This window comes from Aristolochia californica, unplaced genomic scaffold, assembly GCF_029961685.1.
Source record: "Aristolochia californica isolate CCGP_79_NKW_82.1479 unplaced genomic scaffold, dmAriCali1.0.hap1 SCAF_12, whole genome shotgun sequence".
NCBI lineage: Eukaryota > Viridiplantae > Streptophyta > Magnoliopsida > Piperales > Aristolochiaceae > Aristolochia > Aristolochia californica.
Genome location: NW_027181793.1, coordinates 19,916,654 through 19,944,291, shown reverse-complemented (window position 1 = coordinate 19,944,291; position 27,638 = coordinate 19,916,654). Strand labels below are relative to the sequence as shown.

The window sequence follows — 27,638 nt, the reverse complement described above, 5'->3', positions numbered from 1 at the left end:
TAAAGAAATCGATCATCCTGTCACAAAGGCTAGGGGTGGCATCGACCGGAACCAAACTTGAATCTACATATGTTCAAGCTTAGTTTGATCTGGAATTGAGCTCGAGCCCCTGGTTAGAGCTTTAACTTATATTTAAAACTATAAAAATAAAAAATAAATAAGAGCAACTAATTGACATGAACAATTAGAGTAAATGATATTTTCATAAAAATATCTATGCCAACGAATCGGTTCACAAGCTAACAAACCGAACTTAAGAAATCTCGAACTTGATTTGTTATACTTAACAATTCTAATTCAAGTTTGAACTCAAGCTGAACTCAAGTAAAAACTGAACTGAATCGAGTTTGAATGGTTTGCAAGTCGGTTTGGCTTGGTGCCACCCTTAGATGCAGCATCAGCTCAAGAACTAGCCACTAGGGGCTCAGATCTGCTGGAACACATGTACCAGCAATGGGCTGGTCCTTCAAAGCACACGGGGAGGATAAATGAGTCCATTCTCGATATGATTGGAGGTACCCAAGCCCCTAGTACATGGTCTAACAAATCTGAAATCCCTACCTGCTACTGGTTAAATAAAAACACTAAAGTTTTAGAAAAATCTGTAAATCCCTACCTGCTACTGGTTAAATAAAAACACTAGAGTTTTAGCAAAATCTGTAAATCACTGTACACTGTTAAAGGATTTGTAGTACGGTCTTCCATTCTTGCTTATGAAAAAAATAAAGTTACCCCAACAAAGATAACTTTACTGCTTTCTACAGTATATCTAAGCTTTTCTATACAGTCAGATTCTATCATCGTATAACAGCTACCTGATTTTAACACCATCGCTGCTAATAGCAACAGGCACAAACTTCAAAATCCGATGATGGTGTCCTCAGATGCTGATGAACTCCACCACAGATGCATAAGAGTTTCCAATCGAACCATCAAGATTCAGTCTTGTCTCCAACTCTGTAACGAGTTTCAGTTGCACTTGTCAAGAGAGAAGTGTGCAGTTGCTTTCTCTTTCTCACAAGCCGTAATGCAGTTTCTCTGTCGGCCCGAGCCTCCGTCATATCAGGCTAAAGACATGAAACTCAAATTACTAAAGGGTATGAAAATCAGCTAAAACCAAAGGATGCTTGTAGATCTCTACCTTGATACAAAGAGCCCGATCGAAGCTGTCGAGAGATGCATCTGGCTCACCAAAATTTAATTGTGCTCTACCCAGAGTCACCCAAGCCTGTATAAGACACTACCAACTATTAGACGAATTTATCAGCTATAAACAAAAAAGCAAAGATACCAAACACCCAGAACTCCAAAGAGATACGAATGAGATACTCTTCAAGGTGCTTGAGATTGCCAATTGCAAGGGCAATTTTCCTCTCCCATCATAGCTCTCATAACTCTGTATGTAAAATTAACGTGCAGACATTTCATAAAAAAAAATTAACGTGCAGACAGCCCAGCAGTGGAGGCCTAAAAAAGCAAAAAGACTGGTGCACGTCTCTTGCAATTTTCCTCTCCCATCATAGCTCTCAAAACTCTGTATGTAAAATTAACGTGCAGACAGCCCAGCAGTGGAGGCCTAAAAAAGCAAAAAGACTGGTGCACGTCTCTACTCGCATTGAAAAATTCCATTCTCAAAGAGAAATAGCCAAACTAGTTTAGTCTGTAGCTCTTAAATAGAGAAAGTATAGTAGTATCTTTCACTGGAGTCGATTAGTGACAAGAAAAACAACAATGACTATGGTGATTGATCAGATAACAGATAATAGCCAAATGATGCCTCACCAAAATAAACATATTATTCCTACATGCCAACTGGTATAATTCAAGATCCTCAATTGTTTATTTGGTTCCTCAGTGCATGTTGTTCCTTCCACTACACTTTGATTTAGAATGAAATTCCAACCAAAAATGTTCCCAGCCATATAACACTAATCATCGTCACAATCATCAGAAGCTTGTTCCCCTAGCTTATCATTTTTACCTCCACGGTGATAAATGAAGAAAATTATGAAATTTTTATATATTTTGAACTGTTCAGATAGAAGGACTTTATAAAACAAGGTATTACTAGAATATACAATAAGATGGATAAAGAACAGTTCATAGACTTTGTAAGTTGACTTATTGACAACAAGTTATAAGAAAACTTAGGAACAAGTAACACTGACTATGGTTACATAACATGAGCAAGGACTAGTGCACCCCATCCCTGGATGGATGACACTGATCCATCAGCTAGGGTAACAAACTTGACATCAGGAGACTCTTTTAAAGTATAAAATAAGGTTGACATACTTGACATATGATTTGTGGCTCTTGACTTCAGAACCCAGGTAGAAGTAGGACACATGTAAAGCAAACTTACTTGAATTTGCAAGTGTGGTTGTAGGGGTGGAAGTCTGAGTCATAGAGGCTGAAGAGGAGGTAGAAGTCAATTGAGCACATCGTTGAAGCAACTATTATTCTTCATCCGATGCTCCAGGTACTATATTTATTGTAGGTAGAAAGGGCGCATCAATACTCTCATGTATGAGGGAGTTGGCCAAGTGGATTTACCAAAATTTTCCAACACTTATTAGAAAAATAATTGGTACAGCCACAATGAGCACATTTCCTGTTTCGCCTAGGATCACCTTTTCCTCTATGTCTGCCTTGGCTATCTCTTCCTCTACCTCTATTACTTCTACCTCTACCCCTGGACGACTTTGAGGAACCTAGAGTGTTTAGGACTGATGCAAAACACCAATTCATCTTTATTTCCTTGTGCTACAAAAGCATTCTCTGCATACAATATCCTACTATAAGCTCTGGCTAAGGACTAAACATCTTTTGAGGCAGATAGTTGTGCTCTAATAGCATCAAATTCTGACCCAAACCATCTAGAAATTTTGCAATGTGCACTTATCCATGTTGTTTTCTTGTTTCCCTTTCATCAATAGTAAAAAAGATTAAAAAAGCTTATTTCTTGCAATATACCAACCAGCTCACCGTGGTATTCTGGGATAGTTCTCTGATGTCTCTTGAGGCTAAACATCTTGGCATAGAGTTCATAAACATGGGATAAGTTGCTCTCCTAAGCATAAACAGACTCTAAGAATATTCACATATCCTTGGCAGTTCCACCATTCATAATCTAATTCTTTATCTTGGAATCCATGTTGTTAATCAGCCAAGTCGTAACTTGACAATCTTCGACTTGCTAGTTATCATTTTAAAGGGACAAGAGGGTCATCCCTAATGAACTTAAGACTTTTTCTTTTTCTTAGCCTTCAAGTATAATTTGATTGATCTTGACCAACTCAAATAGTTTTGGCCATTTAGTCCCTCAGAAGTAACCATAGTATCTTTCCCTTCTGAGTTCCCAGAGTCCCTCAAAGGGTAATAACTTCACCAAAATCAGTTATATATGCGACAAATATGAACTCTAGGCAGCCCCAAATCAACACAAATCAATAGTTGCACAGGTGCTATGAGCCCCACTTCTCAGGACATTAGGGTTTTATCAATTCGGAGCACCAATCTGCCCTAAGATGCAAGTCACTTACTTCTGAAGGTAAAATTCAGAAATCTCACAAATTCTTCAACTTTTAGGGCTGACATCAGCCAACCCAGCGATGATGCAGGTAGGTTGAGCCCAATAAAGGGGTGCACAGCAAGTTGATGGGAGGAAATCCCAATAAAGAATCCCCTTTAGGACACAAATCAAGTTCTATGCACTTAAAATTGCATGAGTCAAGAAAATATCCAAGAAATTAGGGCTGACGTAGTAGAGCCCAAAATGACGCAAGTAGGAAACCTAGTGTGGGTTGCGCACAGTGCAGAAAAGAGTGATTTTTCACTGGGTCTTACAAGAAAATAGGATTTCATAGTGGGCCTCAAATAAACACTATTGCGATGGGATTGCTCCTACAAGGCTCTCCCCCCCAAGAACCACACAATAAACCATCATGGGGTAGTGGATATTCTCATAATTGTTCAAACTATAGCAGTGGCCATCAACCGTAAAGTTATGGTAGAGAAAAAACACCAAAGTTCAAAATTTTTACCAACCACTCAAAGCAGATTTCGAAAAAAAACCCCTATCAAGAAGTTGCAGGCTTCAATGGAAGGAAGAGTTCGCTTCACGTGCTTGTAACCCGGTCTCACTGCTCTAATATCATGTGAATTTATGGAATAAGAGGGATTGAGAGAGGAAGAAGAAGAGAAGAGAGAAGGGGAGAGAGGACAGCAGCAAGAAGAGAGGGATCTCTCATGATTAGGGTTATGGTCGACCCCTAATCACCTTATATAGCTTAAAAGGAATGTGAGGACACTAATGCCCCCACTCACTTAAACTTACTTACACCCTTATATATCCTTTATTACACTTCCTAATTACATGAAATTTAAACTACATAAACTATAAAAAAAGATAAACCTATTTCTTGGAGGTGCAGACAGTGAGAAATTACCAAACTACCCTTCCATAGTATTTTTCAGCAATACCCTTGAGATACAGTAATGTCCACCTCTTGCATGAGTATCTCTCAGAAGGGACTAACAGGTTACTGCTGACTATGAGAAGGTCACTGCAAAGTTTATGTCAATCTACACAAACTCATGGCATAGCATTGATGTGTCACAGAATCCTAATTACTACATGTCAATTTCATAATGGGAAAAATGTTTGTCCTTGGAATCAGCTTCCCCTGCCTGTGCAACTATTACAAGGAACTTTCTTCAATCCAGAGTATAAACCGCTCCAGTCTGCATATGATCTGATCAGCAAGAAAATAGATGGCATGTGGATTTTGAAGTCACCAATCTGATTCACAACAGATAGTATGTAGATCATGTAGCCTCCCGTTCTGACCTAAGCTATTTGCAGCCATAAGAAAGTCATGAGAAAAATTGTCGAGCCCTTAAAGCCAGTGTATTACAGCAATTGCTTGGCCGCCTCAAGCTTATATTTGGATCAAGTTCTTGTAGTGATCTCGATCCTGCAGTATATGGTGGCATTGTCAAGGATCATGTAAGCAGCATTTTAACAACACAACCTAGCTCATGTGGAGGTGTTACAAATTCCACCATGACACATATCAGTGCTCCTCTGCTCCTTTAATCATTAAGTGGGACTCTCTTGTCTTGATTTCTTTTTTTCCTTTTCCTTTTCCTCTTTTTTTTTTTTTTTTTCTGGTAGAATGGACTCTGACATAGTTGTTACCTGGCTCTAATACAATTCCTCCTTGATGATTCCTAACGCATTACAACAAGATATCTGTGGGCTCTTTTTGGTGTCATGATTTCATTTACTACAACAGCAAACTCTACAGGTTTCCTAACTAGAAAGGGAGTTAGCCATTGATAGCTTGTGTCTTTTTTCTTTTAAACATAATGAGTAGATATCTAATTGAATAAGCTTCCAGAATGGATACAACAAGAGATATAAGAGAAACCAAATGCAAAAAAAGATAAAACCTAGGCCAAACGGGAGGATGGCTCGCAATGGTATTGATAAAAGACACCACTTCTATCTAGGGAATCACAATGCTATAAGCTGATCTAGGGTATGGATCTAGGTCACTAGTAACTTGTTACATACCCCCCTAGGAGGAAGCCTTTGGCTGAATCCTGGATAATGATTACTGCTGAGTTTCTCCTTGACTAGGAAGCGAAGAAAGAAGTTCCAGACAGTGAAAAGGCAGAGGCCCTATCACTTGACAGAAAGGATATGAGAAAGTGAGATGGATGAAACCATCAGTGTTCAAAGGATACCTCCCCCACCAACTGGTCCTGGATTACCCTAGATCTGTCTTCAAAGTTGAGCTTCAACCAGCTCACAGAAGAGGGGTTTATGCAATGAGAACATCAATTGGCTGAATCTTGAAGTTAACCATAGATCTCAAGTTTTCTCCAATAATAGTATTGAGGAGATGGCTAAATTTTGGGAGTTAAAAGCTCAAAAGAGAATAAAGTGCATTGTTCTTTACACAACACTTCCCATCACTTAACAAACTCCCTTGAAGATTCTATTGTTTCTTTTTTCCTTCAGATGCAAAGCAGATCGCCACAACGACAAGGAACCACGACTTTTTAATTTTTTCTTTTGAGAATAACCACAACTTTTTACCAACTTTACCAAAAGGTACAACCGTAGATTGTTCAAGAAAGACAAAGAAAGAAGAAGTGAGACGCTATTGGATACTAAACATGTAAAGGAAAGTTTTCCAAACCTAGAAGATGAAAGGGTAATGAAGAAAGAGTTGGTTGACTGCCTCCTTAGTATTATTACAGAGCTTGTAAGTTTGGCTTTCAACTGCATTACCTCTTTTTCAAAACTAATCCATGATAAGGATCTTACTGATAGAAATAATATCGGCGATCTTTACAGGCATTGGTCTAGAAGAAAGGTCAAATTCTCTAAGAAGGTATGCCAGGTATGCAGGTGACTAAAGGATGAACGGGAGCTTTTCTTCTAAACCACAATGTCATCCCCCACGCCTTTTCAAAATTTGCCGTTTAAAAGGGATATTAAACAGCTGACCTCAGAAGCTCCATCAAGCCAAGTTCGGTAGCGCGAACTTGTAACCTGAGTGGGGGCAATAACGTGGTGCGGATAGCTCGTTAATATATATATATAAAAAAAAAAAGCTCCATCAAAGACTATTATCTCAAAAAAATGGATCTAAGCACTATAATCAATGAATTATGAGCAATCCTATAGAAGAAGGGAAAAAATCTAACCAAGAAGTTTTCCTCCAATCAACTGTCAAGCCAGGACTTAGTGAGGTTACCACTATATAAATAGATGTCTATATGTGACTCAAAGCCACCAGTAGATTTCCATAGGCTAGAGGCATGGGCAAGGGTAGCATCAGGTAAAACGAAAGATCTTCAACTTTAAGGGGAAGCACCTTCCTAGAGAAACCTTCTATATAGCCTCAATTCAACTAGCAATGGAATTCAGTTATGGTAGAAAGAAAACTAAATAGCTACGCAAGCTAACCTCTTCGACTAGAGTGAAAATTACTTCAATAGGTGGAAAGCCTCACAAAGGAAGAAGGCAGCAAACCTAGCTTGCATCATGAATCGAAATCATGTAGTCCTAAAGGATAGCATTGAGGTCAATCCCATAGAGGGAGGATTTTGACCAATTCACATGTTGGCCGAAAATGAGCTCATAAATAGAAATGAGAACCTAAATGCTAGTAATCTTGTTAATGTTCACATTGAAGAGAAAAAAACTACTATTGGCAAATTGGTGGATAACTGATCCACACAAAATGTCAGAATGACAAGGCAAACAAAAGCAGCCACTAGGTTTGGCTTCCAAGAATATGGCCAAGGGGATCTTCCACATTGTTGAAGGAACTAGGAGAAAGATGACTATCTTGGTGCAGCCCTTCAAGCACCTAAAAATCCAAGCCACTAAAGATGGAGGCAAATGGAAGCTGAAGACAGCTATCTCTTACAAAACATTCTTGATCTGGGTGAAGAGAGATAGGCTGGCCTTGTACTTGAGTTTTGGCGAGAAGACACAAAGAAACAAACACAAAAACAAGCTATGATTCTGGCAATACCACTGGAATTTTAGCTTCCACTAAATAGCTGTAATGCATCCAAAGGTTAGCCCTAACTGCTACTACATGACTCACTACACTTATGGATTAAAGTTTTTTTTTTTTTTTCTTTCAGAAAGACTTATGAACTAAAGTTATTCCCTTTGTGTCCCACTTACACATGAATACACCGATATCCTTATAAAAGCCATAATTCTTCTACTAATTAACATAGTGCCTAACATAATCCAGCTTCTCCATCAATTGCTGAAGCCCATCTTGCCATCAATAGCTAGTCATACCATCCTTTGGCTTCCTTGGACATTACACATTTTTTCTTTCATGAAGCATCCCTTCATCTTTTTTTTATTTTCTTGATAAAATCTTGCCATTCTTATAAATAAAATGACCAGCACTCTCAACATTGACAAACATTAGATTTCAAGTCATAGTTATCAGATCCAACTCTGTAAAAAATATGAGTCTCAGGACACTAATATCCAAAAAGAACATATCAAGCCTTCTCTATTAATATGCAGCAAACAGTTTACGTAAAGAGTATGAAGAGGAGAATCACTAACCTCAGCCCATAACGGTTCCAACTCAGTAGCCCCTGCAGAACAACTACAGCCATTAGAACAGAAAAATTAGTACATTAAGTGAACATAGAGGTTTTCATAAAAATTACTTCTTCCCTCCCTTCTCTGGTGGGTATAACGTGAGCGTCAGTATCGTATGCCAATTGATTTCATCTATTACTTAGCAGCAAGACATCCTAGAGAATGTCTCCAATAAAATTTGCAAGAGCTTGATAAACATTTCCAAGGACACTGACATATGTTTCATTATCTTTTTTCCTTTTTATTAATAACAATGAGAAGAAAGGATTCACTACGCAAACTCCCAAGAGAGAAAGTACAAGCAAGAGAATACACAAAAGAGAAAAAGAAAGACCAAAATGAAAAAAGAAGAAGATCTAAATGGGGTAGGAGTTGCTGATGACAAGGTGTTGCTGGGTGACTCCTTTCCTGCCCAAAGTATCTGCATTGTTGTTGGAGTACCTGGGGGTGCATAGCCAAGGAACGGTTGGGTCCCCATAAATATCTTCAATTTCGCCAAAGTGCATAAAAAATGTCCCGAGGACTATTAGCCCCAGTAACTTTACAACGGTAATGTTGCCCTCAACAATGAGGGGGGTGGTGAATGTGTCCATGAGAGTTGAAGGCCTTGGAAGAGGGCTCACAACTCCACCCCTGACCAAAGGAGGCAGAGAAAACAAAAAGAATCATAGTAATACCAGAAAAATCTGTTTTTTTCTGTCTCCAAAGGTTCTCAAGAGCCATAGTAGTAGCCCACACAGTAAGCAACAATTAACTTAAAGGGTGGAGCTTAACAATAATTAAAAGATCTGATCATGTAATTGCATTGACATTAAAACTTGGAATGCACTCGTAGTAACATCCCAGTTCCATTTTGCTCTTTCTCTTCCTATTACTAAAATCCTAGCAACACCCCCTAATTGATTTCCAAGCATATCATCTTTGAAAACCTTGAATGTACTCTTTCAACCATTACTATTCTCATCAAAGTTCTCTCTCTTGATAGTAAAAATCTTCATTTATCCATCCAGTTTGTTTTTTTCCTTTGCTTCTATCCACTTGTCCTCCTTTTTTCTTCTACCTAACAACTAGATCATTTGATGGTAAACAAACGCTTCATCAAGTTCTTCCTCCATTCCATGATAGACTTACTATACTTCCAAATGATTCCATCTTGTTCTCCACAACCCCATCCCCCTCACAAAAGGATTCCATATACTTTAACTACTAAAAATTGAGATTTTTTCTTATGGAACAACTTCAGCGTAGTCTACATCTTTCAACCACACAGACCATCACTACCGATAATGTTATCAAATGAAGTTACAAATTGCGTTCTGTATAGCATATCTGCCTATGCATGTGCATGATAGATGATCAGATGGTCAACCGGTTTCTGCATCAGCCATTTTTCCTTCCCTTGACAGAGTGGAATCACCCAGCAAACAATGCCCATGATGTACTAAACATTATTAAAGTTTGAGTAACATGAACCCTTTTTCACTCTGCTCTATCATTCTAATTCCATTGCTGAGTTGGCCTACTTCAAGTATCTCATCACTTCTTCAGTCCCACCTATTTGTCTCAATCTTTTTCTTGCTTTTCCCTCAACTAACAACAACAGGACCCTTAAACCCTTACAACTAGTCTACAGCCAGCTACTTAATGCCCCTTCCGTATAAATGATTGAGACAAGGTAATATAATAGATCTTCTTGGAGTATTATAAGGCCCTGAACATCAATGGATAAAAACTCTCTTGGATCTGTCCACTAAAGTAAATTATAGTTCCAGCAATTAGATCTGCAACTTAGTATTAATTACTAGTCTTGTGCCCAAAAAGGCAGAGTTAGGACAGGTTGACAACCTGTGTAAAACTTCAATCAAACACTAGCACATGCATCCAAATCCATGGATTATTATCTTTTCATCCTACTTTGTTAAAAGTATGAGAAAATACATATTATATTATCAAAAAGGTTGACTTCAACAAATCGTTTACTCAAACATAAACCTGCTTCAATCACTTTCTATTCATGGGACAAGAAGGAACATATGATGATTGACCACCCAACTATCAAAACCCTTCAGAAACCTATGATTCCAACTACACAAAAGGAGACATCAAACAAAAATAATTGCTTGTGTACGGAACCATATCAGAGAAAGAGCCAATAGCTTTCTAGAAAATAAGAATCTCAAGTATTGTTGTAGCAAACATAGAGCATAACTGCCTGCTCTCCCATTCAACCACTAAGCAGTCTCTAAAGTAATCAGCCTATGAGTCCTAACTGACCAAGTTCTTTTCTATTTCATCTTTTATCATTTTGGACAGAAAAAAAAAGAAGGAAGCAATATTACCTAATATACAACTCTCACGGAGCCTACATGTTTATGAAGGATCAGTTACACACTCAACCTGAATTACCAAAGCAACAGAAGTAAAAGAGGGAAGTATCTTGCAGGTATGAAACAAAACAACAGTGTCCCATTCACATGCATAAATCCAACAAATGGTCCACAAGTTCGGAGTTAGTTGACCTCCATCGTCTGCATAATTTTCAGGCCGGCCAGTGACTAACAAAAATTTTCGCCAAGCTACACGAAGCGCTACCCACTGTACTTGATTTGACAAATTTAAAGATGTGTTCATAACAGCACTTAATAAATTCTTGCCGTTCTGTATAAGCCCAACAATACATTGCACTAAGAAGAAAACAAAGGTAATGACGCACTAGTTGCTGCCTTTACTGCGCTCCAAGCATCTCCTATCTCGAGCAAGATTTGGGCTTTCTGCTCGTGTAAAATTGACCTGTCTGGCGTCAAATTAAGGGCAGCTTCCCACTTTCCAAGAGCTTCGCGGTACTTGCCTTCCTTTGCCAGAGGAAGAAAAGAGTTTCAGAATTTCACCAATAATTTATGGACTGTAAATTGTAGTGCCACGGTTTAAAGACAAAATAGGTACCTCAGCGAGTTGGTTCCCTTCAGATTGGAAGTTCTCCGCCAGCCGTAAACGAGACGCTTGCGTCTCTCCCCGATCTTTTTGTGGAGACTCAGTCTGTTTCCCGCACGTTCCAACATCCTCTGTAGATTTCGCAGCTTCTCCTGAATCGAAGGGAAGATTCGGATACCGCTGGAGAGTTTCGCGGGAACGCTTGCTGCCGGTCGTCCTCTTCCAAGTGACTTTCATTTCTGTCAAGGATTCTGGTATTTTAATTCTCGAGTGCGTTTCTCTTCTCTTGCATAATTGCACTATTATGGCTGTGCTTCCGTGAAGATGAGACCATCTATATTCGATATTCAGGCCAGGAGACCGCTCTGCGCTCTTTTTAACGGACCTCGAACCCATGGAGGGTGATAGGTCAGACTGCCGTAGTGGCATGAAGGGATGTCAATGGAAAAACCCAGTTGTAACTGAAAAATTATCATTTGCTTTTGGTAACTAGTGAATTAATATAATAAATAATTAAATAGAGTATTTTATTAATAAAATAAGATAGATTTTATTTTAGTCTAAATTAATACAATAATTATAAGTTAAAATAAAATTATTAATTTAATTAATAATAAAATATAGAATACTTAACAAAAATGTTTACTTTATAATGACTATATACTTATCAAATTCTTATTTTTAAAATATCTTAATTATCACTCTTAAAATAGTAATTTAATATAGTATTAAAAGTAATGAATATAATAAATACATAAATAAGATATTTTATTAATAAAATAAAATAAATTTTAGTGTAGTATAAATTAATAAAATAATTACAAAACAAATTTATTCATGACAAGGTTCAATTTTGAGAGAGTGCAACATAGTGGCAGACGAGGGATGGGAGCATCGGTGAGGTAAAGGTCGAGGGCGAGGGTAAGGGCGAGGCCAAGCAGTTGTGAGAGAGAGCGAGCGGAAGTTAATTTAGAAGGTGAACCCTTTAGATTTCACATTCACTCGTTTTACACTGGAGCAAGTGAAAGTGAATCACATAAATCATTCACTTTCACTTTCCCTCCGTGGACGCGCACTAACGATTTTGGGCAAGGGAGAGTGAATTTGAATTCACTTTCATTTTCCAACTTAAAGCAAAGCAACAACCAAAAAAATCAACTAAAATGATTGGAGTATCCAATGATTGTGCCCACTACAACATATTAAAGTTGATGCAATGATAACATCTAGCTATGGTTGCTTTTGTTACAAGGTCCTTCAAAAAGACACAGAGAAGATATAAACATAAATTAAGAACTACAACCTTTTGTAATTTGTGAAATAGACATAGTATCATATTTAAAAGATTGGAACATAAAAGTGTTAAACATCTAAGCCAATACTCCATAAGTTTTAGAACTGATAGGACGTAAAAGACTAGACCTTTAAACCTATCCCATATTCAGTTGGCTTATCTTTTGGGTTGTTTTGACTAGGCGTTTGACATGGTATCAGAGCTGGTCACGTTCCGCGTTCGAATCCCGGGTGAAGCCGTAGGGAACGGGAATGGTGGATGTCTGAGTGTGGTGGTTTCGTCCATCACTGATGGGTTAAGTACTTTGTTTTCCGCATTTGGGGCACTAATAGGATTTTATCTGAATGATTCTTAAAAATGTGTCCTATAGTTTTTCTCGAAATATAAATTACAAACTTGGGGCACTAACGAGGCCAAAGTGTTTTCTTTTGTTACAGTTAATAAACAATCTCAAACTAAACGAATGTCTCGATTTCTCTAATTTGATTGGCACAGAACTCACACACTTTCGTTCTACATCCTGATAAACAACAATCTCAAACTTCCCCAGTAAACTAAAATAAAAATTAGAAATAGCAAACACCTCTCTATTTCTTTGATTTGATCGGCAAACAGAACTCACACACTTTTGTTCCACACCCTAATAAACAACAATCTCAAACTTCCCCAGTAATTTTTTACATTGAAAGCAAAAAAAAAGAGAGAACCAATTGGTCTGACTTCTGAGAATTAAAAATTGTTCACACTTTCAGACTTTAGATGTCACCATTATCAAAGAAAGATAAAGCAATCCAAAGCGATGAGAGGATTATCTATATCCTCTAATGGGTGTCTCTTAATCTCCTGATCACACGCTCTCCCTCTTCTATTTTGTTGATTCATATGGTGCAGACTGGTCTGCTTCTTGATCAAATCCGCTTGATCAACCTGAGCTTTGCGATTGCTACCGGTCGTTTCTTTCTTGATCAAACGCGAGGGACTTGCAGGCGGTTGGTTTTCCTTCTTGGTTCGCGTTTGATTCTCCGTACCTGCGGCTTTACCATTCTTCAGATGGGTTTGAGAAGAATCCTTTCCGAATCTCCTGCTGAGAGTGGGAGAAGAACCCAAGTTCCGCCTGGGCAGAGGGGTGGACCCTGGTCTATCCGGCTCCTTCCGGAAGCTCCTCTGCAGAGCTAACGGCGGCGAATTCGACCGAGCTCTGGTGGGTGACTGAGGTGCCACACGTCTACGGCTTGATTGTTTTGGTGAGCATGAACTAGGCCTGAGTGACGACCGTCGTGGGCGCTGAAGTGCTGCTACAGGAGAAGAGTTCGACTGCACCGCCTTTCGAGGACTAGGCTTCTTGGATTCTTCCTGAAGAATGTGGGGATTCTCCTTTATGCAGGACCACAGAAATTCATTCGAAAACGACCTGTCCTTCGACGAAGCACACGAGGTACACGAAGAAGAGGAAGACAACGAAGAGATAGAAGACGTCGTCGGTGTGGAGAAAGGAGGAGAAGAAACACACTTCGGAATCTGGGGTGGTGGAGGAGGAGAAGATGGAATGCAATTCGAAAGAGGAGAAGGGGGAGTTTGTGAAGATGTGATAATTACACGCTTGTCTTGGATGTGAATAGGCTCAGGGTCGTCTTCTTCGTAGGTGGGAGACTTCGATTTGCTGATACAACTTCCCATGAACGGGAGGCACTGGGAACAGAGAGACGAGCAACGGCAACGATGAAACGGAGAAGATTAAGGGAGCAGAAGACGAGGTTTTTATTTTGAAAGTGGAGGGAGACAGTAAAGAGCAGAGGCTTTTGCTTTTCTGCTCAGTCTTTTTTTGAAATGTATGGGCGGGTTTGAAGCCGTTAGGGTTCACATTCTAACGGATATATGTGGAAGAAAGTGGAGAAGGGACCATTAGACTGCTTCAGTTTTTTGCCTTTGTGAAGGAAATAAGTATAGTGGGCCTCACATTTTTTAGAACTGCATGTGTGACAATTTATTCAAATTTTGGGTCAAATTTGTATTTTTGAAGTACTTCACATCAAAGTAAATTTTTTTTTATTAAAATTTCATATATTTTTTCTATGGTAATAAGACCTCATGGAAGGGAGTCAGAAAACCTGATCTAGGTCTTGAACATGCAGGAGTTCTTTTGCCAAATCACACCACATCCTCACCTTGAAGGATGGTCACACAACTAGCTATAATAAAAGCTATAGCTAATAGGACTCAAGCAATTAATTTTTCTTAAGCCCTTACAGAATCCCATGTCTATAACATACTAGGGGTAACTTGAGGGGCTTCACGGTGCACACAAGGTACACCAGGAGGGCGTTGAAACCTACCCTATGGGGAACATCGATAACAAAATATCTATTTGTCCCTATGGTGTGTGCATGTTCTTATTTGCTTTGAATTGGTTTTATGCATGACTTTTTAATCACATGCAGAAAATTTTAATTTGAATATCTCAATTCACCTCCTTCAAAAGAAAAAAAGACATAAGCAGACATACACAAACTTGTATACTCATAAGTACATGCCACCTTTTATCGGAAGTCTTTTTGTTTACCCTTTTGTGTCATCCTACACTCAAGTGACATTTTAACACTCCCTCTCAAGTTGGTACATTTACATAATAAATTCTCAACTTTGTGCAAGTGTCATGAAGAGTTGTTGATGTTAGCAAATTGGTTTCTCGAAGGGATGTAGAGCATGGTAGACCTAGTTTTGATAATATGAATTTTAGCCATATCATTCACTCACTACAAAGGTCATAACTCGATATTTTGCTTTTGCACTAGAACGAGCTACAACTTTTTCTTTTTTGCTTTGCTAGGTGACTAATTTTGAATGAACTATAGAATACTAAGACGATTAACAAGGCCGGAGTTCTTGTGATCCAAATCTCTATTAAACCATTTTAATAAATTTCTAATCAATTTTTTTTTATTGTTAGACTCATTTTCATTGGATTAATTGAGCATGAAAGCTTTTGGGAAAGAAAAGACAAACCTATTGAGAAGTTTCGCTAGAACAGAGTCAAAATGAAAAACCAGCAACAAAGATCATGTATGCACCAACCAGTGCAAAACTGAACTTTTGGAAATTCTTCATAGTCACACCAGGGTTTTTAAAGTTCCCAATGCAGATAAGAGGCCTTGGCTCTGGCTAAAAGGCCAAACTTACAAAACCTGCTTATCGTATAGGCCTGTTTCAATCTATGGGTTCCAAGTCCCACCGTCGACATGGCCAAAGGCAGCAACTGACCACCCAAGCCATCAGTAGCGAGCAGATCGGATCACCCATCATTCTTCATATATATAAAAGTGAAAAAAATCCGATTCTGTTGGGGTTTGAAAAGGTGACTTAAGGAGGGAACCAAGAGAGCTGATCTCATGTATTTTGAAGTGCATGCTGTTCTGTACCCTGTAGCCGGTACTGCGTGGAGGAAGAAGACGACGCTGGCGATTCCATTTCCGAGAACGAAAGCAACACTCGAGGGGAGACGGAATGGCGACAATGCCTGCTCTTATCCCCTCTTTCCCAAGACTCCTACGCCGGTTGCCCAATCGGATCAGGGTGGCCTTTGAATTTGTAGTTTCTGCGAGATAGGCATACAGACAAGGGCGATAACAACTATTTCAACCATCTGATTAACGGGTATTATTTTTAAATTATTCAAATATGTATTATTCATATATTTTTAAAGGGTATTACGGGATGAACTAGTAGAACTCAAACATAAAGATCCAGTAATTAATATCCCCTTAAATAGCAATCGTAATAATCCGCTTGAAAGCTTCTGTACATGAGAAGGGGGGGAAATAAAAGAAGTTGGAAAAAGAAGATAAGCAATAATGAGAAGAGTCCAAGGAGCTAGTTAGGTTGTTGGGATAGAAGCCACTGAGTGAAGCTTTGGAGGGTTCTAATGTCTGCTCTGTAATGCTTTTGTGTGAACTCAAGTAATGCAGACCATGTGAAATCCGGGTACTTCCTTGGACCATCTCTGACAAGAAGATCCTGTGGAGGCCTCACTACTTTGTCTTCTCTGGGGCACAGAAAGAAGGCTAAGGAGATCCTCTCCCGGCTTCTGTTCACCGCCGCCCTGTGCAAACAGCTCTTGTATCTCCCGTTTGACAGTGCCTACAATCAAACACAAAAACAAATTGATCGATCTTTCCTCACTCAGGAACTAATCCTTGAATATATAACTTTATCTTTCTGGATCGAGTTTTGATAACCTTTTTTTTATTCTTTCGTCTTCTTACTCTGAACAGTTTAAGGCCACGACTAACTTGCCATTTGTGATCTTTGAGCAACTACTTTCAGGCAAGGGTCGTTGCTGCTTTCCGTTATCTACTAGCTTTTCGGTATAAGAAATACGATTATTGGGTTTAATGCAGGGTGGGGAATGGGATAGTACCATGAAGGTATCGCCGATGTTGATGACAAAGGCGTCCGGTATGGGTCTGATGGAATGCCATTTGTTGTTTGTGAACACTTCTAGCCCTTCTACTTCGTCTTGATGAAGTATGGTTAGAGACGTCGGGTCGCAGTGGGGGCCGGTTCCTAGTGTGAGATCGGAATCCTGGCAAGGCGGGTAGTAGTTCCAGCGCATTATGGAGCTGCTGTCTTCGAAGAAACTCCTGTAATGCGACCTTTCCACTTCCAAGCTGATTGCCAACAGCTCCATTATTACTAGAGAGAGACCCTTCATCGCTTGACAATATCTCTGATAAACCAACCTGCGCGCAGCAGAGAAAGAGAAATGTATAACTGTTAGCACCGAGTCTCCGCCGTGAGTTAATTTCTGCTGTGCATGAAATGAAAAAAAAAAACACAAAAAAAAAAAAGAAAAGAAAGAAAGACGATACTATTCTGGTGTTTCATATCCATACCCAGTTTGCTCGTAATCTCTTCCCAAGACTGAGGTCAAGTAGTCGACCACAATGCTGCTGGAGCTTTCCTCGTGGTAGCCAAGAGAGAGCGTCTCCTTCCACGGCAGCTTGGAGGAGAAGCGCTCGATGTGTGCTCCTGCATAGCCCCACATGCTATCAGGCCTTTTCCTGGCCCTCAACTTGTGCGACAGAGGGAGCTTAAAGAAGTCTTGAACGTGGAGACGAGCGGAGTGAATCAGAGCGGGTTCGATCCCATGGTTGATCACCTGGAAGAATCCATGGGCCAGACACGCGTTCCCAACCATGTCAGCGGCACGTTGGGTGGTACCGGGGTCCCCCGTGAGGATCCCCTGAAGGTCCACAACCGGCGCATGGAGCTCGCCTATGGTCTGTTCTCTATCCCCCTGCGGCCACACGAACTGTTTCGGTATAGTGGGCTGCTTCTGCAAAGAGGAAGGATCAAAGAAAACGGGAGCGTTTCCCGGGGGGCTCTTGAGGTCTAGGGTGACAGGAGAGAGGAGAGCGGTGGCACTGGAATCCATTGCGACAGACAAGGTTGAAATAGTTTGGGACCATGATAAAGCTATATATAAGAAGCCGAAACAGAGGGAGGTGGGAAAAAAACAAGCCAGGAATTAAAGAAAATTCTAGTAAGGAAGACAATAAAAATATGAAGGGATCGCTGGTGTGAGAAGTTTTCCCATTGAGAAAAGAGAGATAAGCCTGTGTCCCTTGACCCACCGTCACATGATACCAGCATCGCTCCAAAGCCTTCTTTCAATATGGAGCCCTCGCTCCCCATACCGATGACATATCTTCGGCACCATCCCCGACCAGCACGCCATCCTGGCCGTCATTCCTGACGGCATGCAACGCCCATTAGTTCATCACTCTCGTTTGGCTTTTGGTCTGTTGGGACTTGGGATTTCTGGATAAATTCTGGATAAAATTAAGAGCGGCATTTGCACAAACAGCTGATGGATGGAGGTCAGTAAAAAGGCCCCAGATATGGGGGAGCTCCCTGTCCATTACCAAAATTCCTCCGACTGCATCACGCCAACAAAAACGAAATCAAATAAAGATAAAAAACACACCAAACGATTGAAACGGCGACAATAAATAAGTAGTGAAGGAAGGAAGCACAGTTGTTGATAGACGACTGATTTTCACAAGAAAATTACAAAATAAGAGAAAATTTGAGGGGAATGTAGAAGGGAAAGGCCAAAAGGGCCGTCCATTGGGAAGGTCGGAGAGATAGCTGAGGGCGAGGGTAGAAGAAGCGGCAGCCAAAACAACACAAGAGACGAGTAGACGCCCATTTTGATTTTTAACCACAACGGTCATTCTCCCCACAAGCAATAATCGCCATGCAAATCCCTCCAATCTCTTCCTTTGTTTTGCATGTCCTCTTACGAAGAACACCCAAAACCCAGTACTTTAGAAAGTATAAATACTTTCAGGGACAGTTTGTAGCCTTCTCAGATTACTATATTCCTGCTCATGCTCTTATTTTTCCTTTTCTTCTCTATTGCGTCTGCATGATTACAAATCTGCCAAAACTTCCACGTGACATTTTAGATGCTTCTGTGATGTTTTCTCTCTCTTTTTTTGCACTATATTCCCTCTCATCTTCTTCCCCGTCTCCATGCCTGCAACTCTCCCAAAAGATGAAGATAGTTCTGGTTTCCAGCGTCTGTAGCATAAAAGAGCACTATTTTAAGCAGCAAATTATGGGTTCAATTGTTCGAAAAACAAAAGTAAAAAATCCACCTTCTGGAACTCGAGTGTAGAAAAATAAATGGCAGTTCAATACTCTAATCAACCGCATCAGGAAGCTCGATATTATTCACTGAACTCCAGTTTTCTTGCCAAGCAAACGGCAAAACGAACCTAAATATGATTTACCAGTAGGATTTAATTCGTCAAAACGAGTAACTGATCCCAGAGGTAGGAACCCAATGGCACGACGTCATCAGAATGTTTATCTACCAGTTGTTGGTAGTCGCTCCGCCGTCTCGTCCCGCTCAGTCCAAATTAGGTTGCATTTCCAACCACTACTCTGCAGTGTGTCGTTTCCAGGAGGAGCAGACCGGACTCCTTTAACGCTTTCTCAAGGGTTATTCCAACTTTCTGCAAGAGCCTCGATTTTGATTTCCAGCTCAATTCCAAGCCTTTTTTCCTTTTTCTTTTTTGTCTCCATCAGACTTTTCAGCTCTTCCACTGGAGACACCCACCCATGAATAAATTATAACCAGGGTAAGGCTCTCTAATTGCAACGACAAACAGGATTTATAATTTTACTGAAGCTTGTGCACCTGAAAAATGGTTATCCAATGCCTCCATTAATCTATTGGAAATACATAAATACTCCTTTTAAACTAATACAGAGTTGATAAGTCATATCTAGCTGTCCTTAGTCCTTTCATTTATCATATGCTAGTCTTTCTCATGATATTTATTTTATACTTTGGTAAAATCTCTTCACATTAAATTATACAAATATGTGCTTCATGCTTCAAAATAAGATGATAATAGGCCTCGAATGTTGTTATATATTTAAAATATTCATTATGACATAATGAGTCAAAAATAAATAAAAAATAAATAAAATCTTGAAAATTGTGCAGAGTGTCTTGGTAATAGAGTCTGAGTTAGGGTGGGAAAATCCTGGTATTAGACTTTGGGTGACAGGTATTTTGAGGCTGATTATAAGTGGGATCCATTAAGCATAGTAAATTTCACCAAGATTTAATTATCAATTATTTATTTATTTATTATTATTATTATTATTATTATAGAGTACTTTCTCAATAGTGGCCAAAAAACATAAGAAGATCAATCTAATGAAGGGGTTAAACTTTTCAGTGCCTCAACACCTCAATCATTTTTCTCCATAGTTGAAAAAACAGATACAGGGGGGGTTAGTCCAAAATGAAGTGGACTTGAATTACTCCCGCGGCTTCAAACCGAGCCGGCTCGCAAGCGGATTCAATTCGGTATCCTTGGATCTCAAGCCGAGTTCGAGATCCGGGATCAACTCATTTAAATTAACGAGCCGAGTCCAACCGAATCTAGGTTTGGCTCGCGAGCCGATTCATTAACGGGCTGAGTCGAGACCCGGAGCGGGAGTGGGAGCGAGAGCGAGGGGGGAAAAATTCTTCCTCCCCTCGTCACCACCGACCGCTCCTGTCCACTGTTGTCGCCGCCTCTGTCGTCATCGACAGCTGCTTGCCGGCCACCTCTGTGGCCGTCTGTTCGATTTCTTACTCCGTTCGCCTTCATCTCTGTTTCTGTCGTTGCCGCTTCTGTCACCGTCATCATCCCCGACGATAGGTCCTCGCTGGAGTCGTAACCCCCACCCCCCCTTGCGCGAAGATGATTTCGCACATCTGAATTTCACTCGTGCAATTTCGCAAGTGTGAGATAATAATGTGAATTTCTTTTCTTCCTAAAACTTTCCTTCCTCATGGCTCTTGAAGAAATTGAAAATACATTTTAGTAGAAATAAGTTTCGAGGGACTATTAGTGTCTCATGTTTTTTGTAAATATTTTTCTAATTGAAAATTCTTATTAAAAAATCATATAATTTTCTAAGTAAGATTTTCCTACCAAGATGTGTTAGAAAACCGTATAGAAAATTTTTGAATAAGTATTTGACAGTTGATGCTGTAATACTTTTAGCATGAGGCAATTTTCATTGTAATTTTGTGTTTGACATTTTATTTGATTAAAAATTTATCGATAAGTATATTAATATATTAGATTGATTATTAATTTTTATTTATTTCCCTAGAAGAGGCAATAAGAGGTCCATTTAACTTTCCTAAGAAAATTTTAAACATTTCTTGTAGTTTTCTAATAAGTCACTAATAGTAATAGGATTTTATTTAAAGGTTTTTTTGGAAATATGTATTATAGGAAAAATATTTCTAATTTTTCCTAAAATATAAATTTTCAACCAGGGGCACTAAGGAGGCCATAGAAAATTTATGGCCAGATTCAAAAATTATAAAACAATCTAGACAACATTTGGAGTAAAAAAGATTAATATTGGTGCGTTTTAATCCATTATTGAAATTCAATCCTGAACCTCCCCTATCGTTCTTTTTTTTTTAAAATGCATGCATAATTATATATATGATTTATTTGACATATATTTTATATAGAGTATTAAATGTAGGTTAAGCTCGAACTCGGCTAGAGCTCGAGCTCGAACTCAGTTAAAATTATTAGGCTTGAGTTCGATTACAATTTTAGGTTTGAGGCTAGGGTCGGGTCGAGCTCGAGTTCAAAATATTTAAATCAAGCTCAGTTTGAACAATGTTCGGACTCAACTGGATTCGATGCCACCCTTATGCCCAATTTTAAGTAGAGGTCATTCCCAATTTTATGTAACATGTATGCATAATTTTATATATAATTTATTTGACATTTATTTATTTAAAAATGTTAAATGTATACTGGAGCACAAACTCGAGACATGTATTTTTTGAAAAGTTTTAAATGAATATTGAAGCTCGAGCTCGGCTCGAACTCGGTTAAAATTATTAGGCTCAAGCTCGAGTTCGAAATATTTAAATTAAGTTCGGCTCGATGCCCCCCCGGCCAAGGAAAAAAAATCCCCTCATTTCCCTTCTGCTCTCCCTCTCCCTCGGCCTTCGTCTCCCGACGATTTTTTTTGTCCCCTCTTCTTCGGTCTATTCTTCCTCTCGAACTCGTCATCGCAGTAGTCGGAGGGGGTCTACAAGATGGGACTAAGTGGGCAGCCGCGGAGGGTGAGGTTGTGGAACTCAGAGATGAAGGGGTCGTACTTGTAGTCCACCTTGTAGCGGCCGTCGGAGGTGGCCCAGGTGGAGCCGTCCAAGATGGTGGCGTAGAGGGACATGGGCTTCGATGGGTAGTCGCTTCCCATAGCTTCGCAACGAACGATCTCACAGATTGGAACCTTGTCGATGTAGAAGTTGTTCATGAAAAAAGAAACTAATTAATATTTCCTTAATTTCATGCAAAAATGAAAAAATAACGGATATTCAAATAATAAATTAATTAATATCTAGAATTTTAAAAATTCAAAATAAAATTAATTTTAAAATTTTAAATAACTAAAATTAATATCTAAAATTTTATTAATATATATTTTTTAAAAAAAGTAATCTATTTATGACAAGTTAATTTATTTTTAATTATATTCGCTTTTTATTTTTTAGTTTTTAATTTTTTTATAATTTATTCTAGTCACACGTAATTGGTATATTAATTTATAATAAATTGTAATCATTAATTGGTTTAATTATCCCATTGCTATAATTAATTAAATCAATGGTTTTACATTTTGTGTTAATATATTATTAATTAATAATACGTAAAAATATATATTATGTTATTGATAAATTAATATATATTTTGTTATTACTCTTTTAGATTAGTGACTTTTAATGTTAAAATATATCTTATGTTATTACAAAATAATTTACTTATTTATTATATTCGCTTATGTTATTTTTTACTTTTTTTAATTACTTTTTAGTATTTTTTTCTAATCACATCTAATTATTGTATTAATTTATAATAAACTGTAATCATTAAGTAATATAATATAGTTTTTAATTAATTAGGATGTTAATATATTTTAATACTACACGTTAAATCACTTATAAGTGTAGTAACCATGTTTATTTTGGTTATGTATATGTTCTATTTAAGTATATTATAAAAGGTTACTCATTCTTTTGTTTATATCATACTTTTCATTAGGGGACACTAACATTGAAATTTGTTTCCAGTGCACATGAACTCGTCTATACTAACACCCAAGGATGAGTTAAAGTTGAATCAATTCATTTAAGATAAATTCAATTCTTCACTTCATTTCAAGTTCATTGTGAACTAACCCCCCCACAGTTTCTGCACTGAATGAAGTCAAGTGAGAGGGCTAAAAATTGACCAAGTACTTCTCCAACTTGGCTGAATTGAATAAAAATTCATTTTCCTTGTGCATTCAAACAACTTTTATTTTCTCTCTGATTTTCATGGACATCCAAACAAGAGAAAAGAAACCTATTTTCTTTTCTTTTCTAGGGTTCCAAACAGATCCCTAAAGTTTCCGACTTTTCATGAGATAGAAATTTCCATTATTTACGGTGTTGTAATCTCTCGTTACTTGTATGTACTTCAAATTAGAATTTGATGTAAGAGTTGTAAATAGGCAAGAATTTGTTATTCCATTACTTTGTTTTTGTTTCAATTGAAATGGATCTTAAGTGTTTCTTCATTTGTTCTATTATACGAGTACTTGTCAGTAAATAAAAAAGCAGTGCCTCCCTCACGCCCTATTTCGTTTCTTGTCTCCCTTATCCAAGGAAAAAAGACAATATAGGAAACTCTCTCTTTGCCTTCATTTCCATGCTCAAGAAACGAGAGGTAGGGGAACGTCTTCCGTTTTCAATTGTCTCACTTTCCACGTAAAACGGGAGACAAGGAGAGATGGGGGACACGTCCTTTCTTACCTACATTTCCATGCAGAAGAGACGTTGAAGCGATGTCTCCTTACCTCTGAATCTTTACTAGGGCGAGGAGCCTCTCCTTCTGTTCTAAGTCTCTCTCTCTCTCTCTCGACAATTTACCGATAGCATTCAGGAGTTTTTACAAAACTGATTCGCCTATCCATGGACCCTTGTTGATTTGTTTTATTTTTCTTCTCCAGACACTTGCTGGATAAGAGAGTTGGATAGGTGACACATATAACCCCACCAACTCTGTACCTTAATCTGTCACCACGAAACACCAAACTGGGGAAAAGGAAAAGCCTAGAGAGAGCAACAGAAGAAGTGTTCCAAGGGGTGTTTGGGCGAGGGGAACATAGAAAGATGGTTGTCCTGGGAACACAAAGCAGAGTCCTTGTGTCTCAAGTGCCAACCCTGAAGGGCACCATATGTTAATGTTTATAAAAAGGACAACTCGAGCCTTAAACGCATCAGACAGCCACAACGTACTTTGTTCACAAGGAGGAGGCCTGGGCACATATATACCAGTAGAAAAAAGAGAGTTACATGAGCACCCTTTCAACAAGAAGCAAAAGCATTGAAGTCAAGAGATAGAACATTTTGCAGAGAATATAAATTCTATTTGTGGAAAACTGAACTATGTAGGAGAACAAATTCATTAGATTGTTTTATTCGATCTCTAATCTTATTCTTTCTTTGAGCACTCTTGTATGAACAATCTAGCACGAATAACATGTTAATCGAAGGAGAGATTTTAACGGTAGAACTTAATAAATTTGACTAAGTATAACTTTTTTTTGGGGTGACCACAATTTTTTAAGTTGATAATGCGTAATGAGGAACCTTTTTCACCGATTGATACCAGTTTAAATAATTAGATAGTCCCCTTATAAAGGAACCGTAGTGATTTTAAGCAAATCACTTTTTCCAGCCATTGTTGCACTTAGCTCATCAGTCATATATGAGCTTTGAGAAATATTTAACTCCGAACTCCTACTTGTGCAATATAAAAAATATCAAGAGGAGAGTAATATACTGCTGCTGTAATTAGAGACCTGAAGCACGACTTAGGAAAAATAAAAAACAGCTGTTGAACAATAGTTTGTTGCTACTGTAATATACTACCGTAAATTAGACATAAGAGTTGTTGTAATAGACGTCTAAGTGAGGTAAAAGTACCTGTTAGGAAATTCACATTTCCTATTCTAATTTGGGTAAAATATTTATTATGCAATTATATTTTCTATTATTAATGGAATGGACTGAAATTAAGTGATCTAATTTTGTTAAGCCCATTAAGGAATGGGTCATGGATATGGGCCAATTGAGTAGATACTATAGGGAATTATGGGAACCCTATATAAAGAGACACAACATGGTTATGGTCCCCAAAATATACTAAATCACACATTGTTTCCCTTCTCCCCATCCGGAAGAGAGACGAAGGTCCCATTGAGGAATAAGGCAATTTAGTTGAGGAAAACCACAACATCAATATCTGTTCTTATCTTTCGTCACAGTAAATTCCGCATCAGAAGACGAAATTCATGGAATGGATCCAGGTATGTTTTCAATCATAATATTCTAGCATGTTGTAAATTCTGGATTAGAATTTACTATTACGGATTCCAACAAGTGGTATCAGAGTAGTTCTGTTAGATTATTAGGATTTCTAGATTAATTCCGTGGAGTCCAGAAAATTTTTTCTCCGTGGATTTTGTCTCGTTGGCGTCGCCATCTGGTGGAGGATCACGCTACAGCGACTCTGATAGCCGGCCACCGGTGAAAGCTACCCCCATCATCTCTCTGCACGTGGCAGAGAGGGCGACGAAACCCCCCCCCCCCCCCCCCCCCCCCCCCTCTGCGCGTGAGTAGAGAGGACAACGAAGAAGCCGCAGAGCCCGTCGATGAAGCGACATTTGGCGAGAAAAGGGGGAGGGGACAGAGGAAACTTGTCATCGAAAATGCTCTCCATTTGGGTATCGTGTTTTTCGTCGTTGCCGTCGTTTTCTGTCGTTGGACGGAATTCGAACAGTGATCGGCCGACCAAAGCCTTCGGGCGAATGACAACACCGACAATCGAGAGTTCGGCGCTGCAGTGCCCGTCGGGAGCGCTGTCGTGGCCCATGGGCGACATCAGTGCCCGTCGGGAGCGCTTCCGTGCTTGTTGGGCCACATCAGTGCCCATCGGGAGCGTTGCAGTGGCCCTTGGGCCGCAGGACAACGTCCAGGACCCTTTGCGATTTTCCTCAAAGAGTGTGGAATTGTTCCACAATACACAATGCCGGGCAAACCTAGCATGAACGGTGTTGCAGAGTGACGAAACCGAACTCTTAAGGATATGGTAAGGAGTATGATCAATCATTCCTCTTTGCTAGATTCACTTTGGGGAGAAGCTCTCAAGACCGCAGTGTACATCCTTAATAAGGTACTGAGCAAAGCAGTTGCCAAAACCCCCTATGAACTTAGGACAGGCAAGAAGCCTAGCATTAGGCACTTGCACATTTGGGGTTGTCCAGCTGAGGCACGGCCTTATAGGCCACATGAAAGAAAACTGGACTCAAGGACGGTTAGCTGTTATTTCGTTGGTTACGTTGAACGCCCTCGGGGTTATAAGTTTTACGATCCCATATCACGATCCTTCTTTGAAACGGGAAATGTGAGATTCCTTGAGGATATTGAGTTTGGAGGGGAAGAAAATATAAGGAATGTTGTCTTTAAAGAAGAATCTGTTATTGATAGTGATAAGGTCTTCATACCTATTGCTGTTCAAGACACGGTTCAAGCACTAGAGGACAATGTTCAGGCTCCTATTCCTGACATTGTTCCAGATCAAGACAACAATGAGATTCTTCCTCTTGCACCACCTTTAGTACAAACTCAATAACCTCAAGGAGTGCCATTAAGGAGATCCACTAGGGAGAGGAGAAATGTGATTCCAGATAATTATATCATATTTCTCCAAGAACATGAGGATGGCGTCAGATTGACAGAAGATGACCCGATTAACTTATGTCAAGCCTTGTGCAGTTCTAACTCTCAAAAGTGGATTGATGCCATGAAGGATGAGATAAAGCCTATGAAAGACAATGACGTTTGGGATCTCATCGAGTTGCCTAAAAGTAAGAAGCCCATTGGTTGTAAATGGATATTTAAAACCAAGAGGGATTCAAAGGGCAATGTCGAGCGATATAAGGCTCGTCTAGTCACTAAAGGCTTTACTCACAGGGAACGCATAGACTATGAAGAGACTTTCTCTCCGGTATCTTCGAAAGACTCTTTTAGAACAATAATGACACTAGTGGCTCATTTAGATCTAGAGCTACATCAGATGGATGTCAAAACTGCGTTTCTCAATGGAGACATTGATGAGACGATTTATATGGTACAACCAGAAAATTTTGTATCTAGTGATCCAAAGTCTATGGTCTGTAAATTGAAGAAATCCATTTATGGTCTCAAACAGGCTTCCCGTCAATGGTATCACAAGTTCCATCAAGTCATAACCTCGTATGGTTTTGAGGCGAATGTTGTTGATGACTGTGTATATCATAAGTTCAGTGGGAGTAAATACATCTTCCTGATATTATATGTCGATGATATTCTACTCGCTAGTAGCGATATAGGTTTACTGAACGAAACCAAGAAATTTCTGACGAAAAAATTCGAGATGAAAGATCTTGGTGATGCCTCTTTTGTATTAGGTATACAGATACTTAGAGATCATTCTCAAGGTATCCTTAGGTTGTCACAAAAGAGCTATATTGATAAGGTGTTGAGTAGATTCGGCATGAAAGATAGTAAACCAGGAGACACACCCGTCGCTAAAGGAGACAAGTTTAGTCTCAAACAGTGCCCTAAAA

The 27,638-nt window shown here is 39.0% G+C and overlaps 3 protein-coding genes across 3 annotated transcripts; all 3 read right to left on the bottom strand.

Annotated features, from left to right (window-relative positions):
• Positions 1–626: 626 nt before the first annotated feature.
• Positions 627–11,492, bottom strand: LOC137946088 (uncharacterized). Its single transcript, XM_068792266.1, has 5 exons — positions 11,102–11,492; positions 10,872–11,010; positions 8,120–8,151; positions 1,142–1,228; positions 627–1,067 (listed from the first exon to the last, which is right to left on the bottom strand). Exons 1-5 carry the CDS (start codon positions 11,483–11,485, stop codon positions 933–935), a joined length of 777 nt encoding a protein of 258 aa, XP_068648367.1. The 5' UTR covers positions 11,486–11,492; the 3' UTR covers positions 627–932.
• Positions 11,493–12,859: 1,367 nt separating this feature from the next.
• Positions 12,860–14,140, bottom strand: LOC137946087 (proline-rich receptor-like protein kinase PERK9). The gene has a single exon (XM_068792265.1). It carries the CDS (start codon positions 14,058–14,060, stop codon positions 13,155–13,157), a length of 906 nt encoding a protein of 301 aa, XP_068648366.1. The 5' UTR covers positions 14,061–14,140; the 3' UTR covers positions 12,860–13,154.
• Positions 14,141–16,250: 2,110 nt separating this feature from the next.
• Positions 16,251–17,817, bottom strand: LOC137946089 (gibberellin 20 oxidase 2-like). Its single transcript, XM_068792267.1, has 3 exons — positions 17,273–17,817; positions 16,798–17,119; positions 16,251–16,517 (listed from the first exon to the last, which is right to left on the bottom strand). Exons 1-3 carry the CDS (start codon positions 17,812–17,814, stop codon positions 16,251–16,253), a joined length of 1,131 nt encoding a protein of 376 aa, XP_068648368.1. The 5' UTR covers positions 17,815–17,817.
• Positions 17,818–27,638: the final 9,821 nt, after the last annotated feature.

Excerpts from the sequence above, each read along its gene's own strand:
- LOC137946088 (XM_068792266.1), bottom strand. The coding sequence starts at position 11,485 with ATGGGTTCGAGGTCCGTTAAAAAGAGCGCAGAGCGGTCTCCTGGCCTG. Across the intron at positions 11,011-11,101 it reads AAGGGAACCAACTCGCTGAG|GAAGGCAAGTACCGCGAAGC; the intron begins GTACCTATTTTG and ends CCTCTGGCAAAG. Across the intron at positions 8,152-10,871 it reads CGCAGTAAAGGCAGCAACTA|GGGCTACTGAGTTGGAACCG; the intron begins GTGCGTCATTAC and ends GTTGTTCTGCAG.
- LOC137946087 (XM_068792265.1), bottom strand. The coding sequence starts at position 14,060 with ATGGGAAGTTGTATCAGCAAATCGAAGTCTCCCACCTACGAAGAAGAC.
- LOC137946089 (XM_068792267.1), bottom strand. The coding sequence starts at position 17,814 with ATGGATTCCAGTGCCACCGCTCTCCTCTCTCCTGTCACCCTAGACCTC. Across the intron at positions 17,120-17,272 it reads AGAGATTACGAGCAAACTGG|GTTGGTTTATCAGAGATATT; the intron begins GTATGGATATGA and ends TGCTGCGCGCAG. Across the intron at positions 16,518-16,797 it reads ACATCGGCGATACCTTCATG|GCACTGTCAAACGGGAGATA; the intron begins GTACTATCCCAT and ends GTTTGATTGTAG.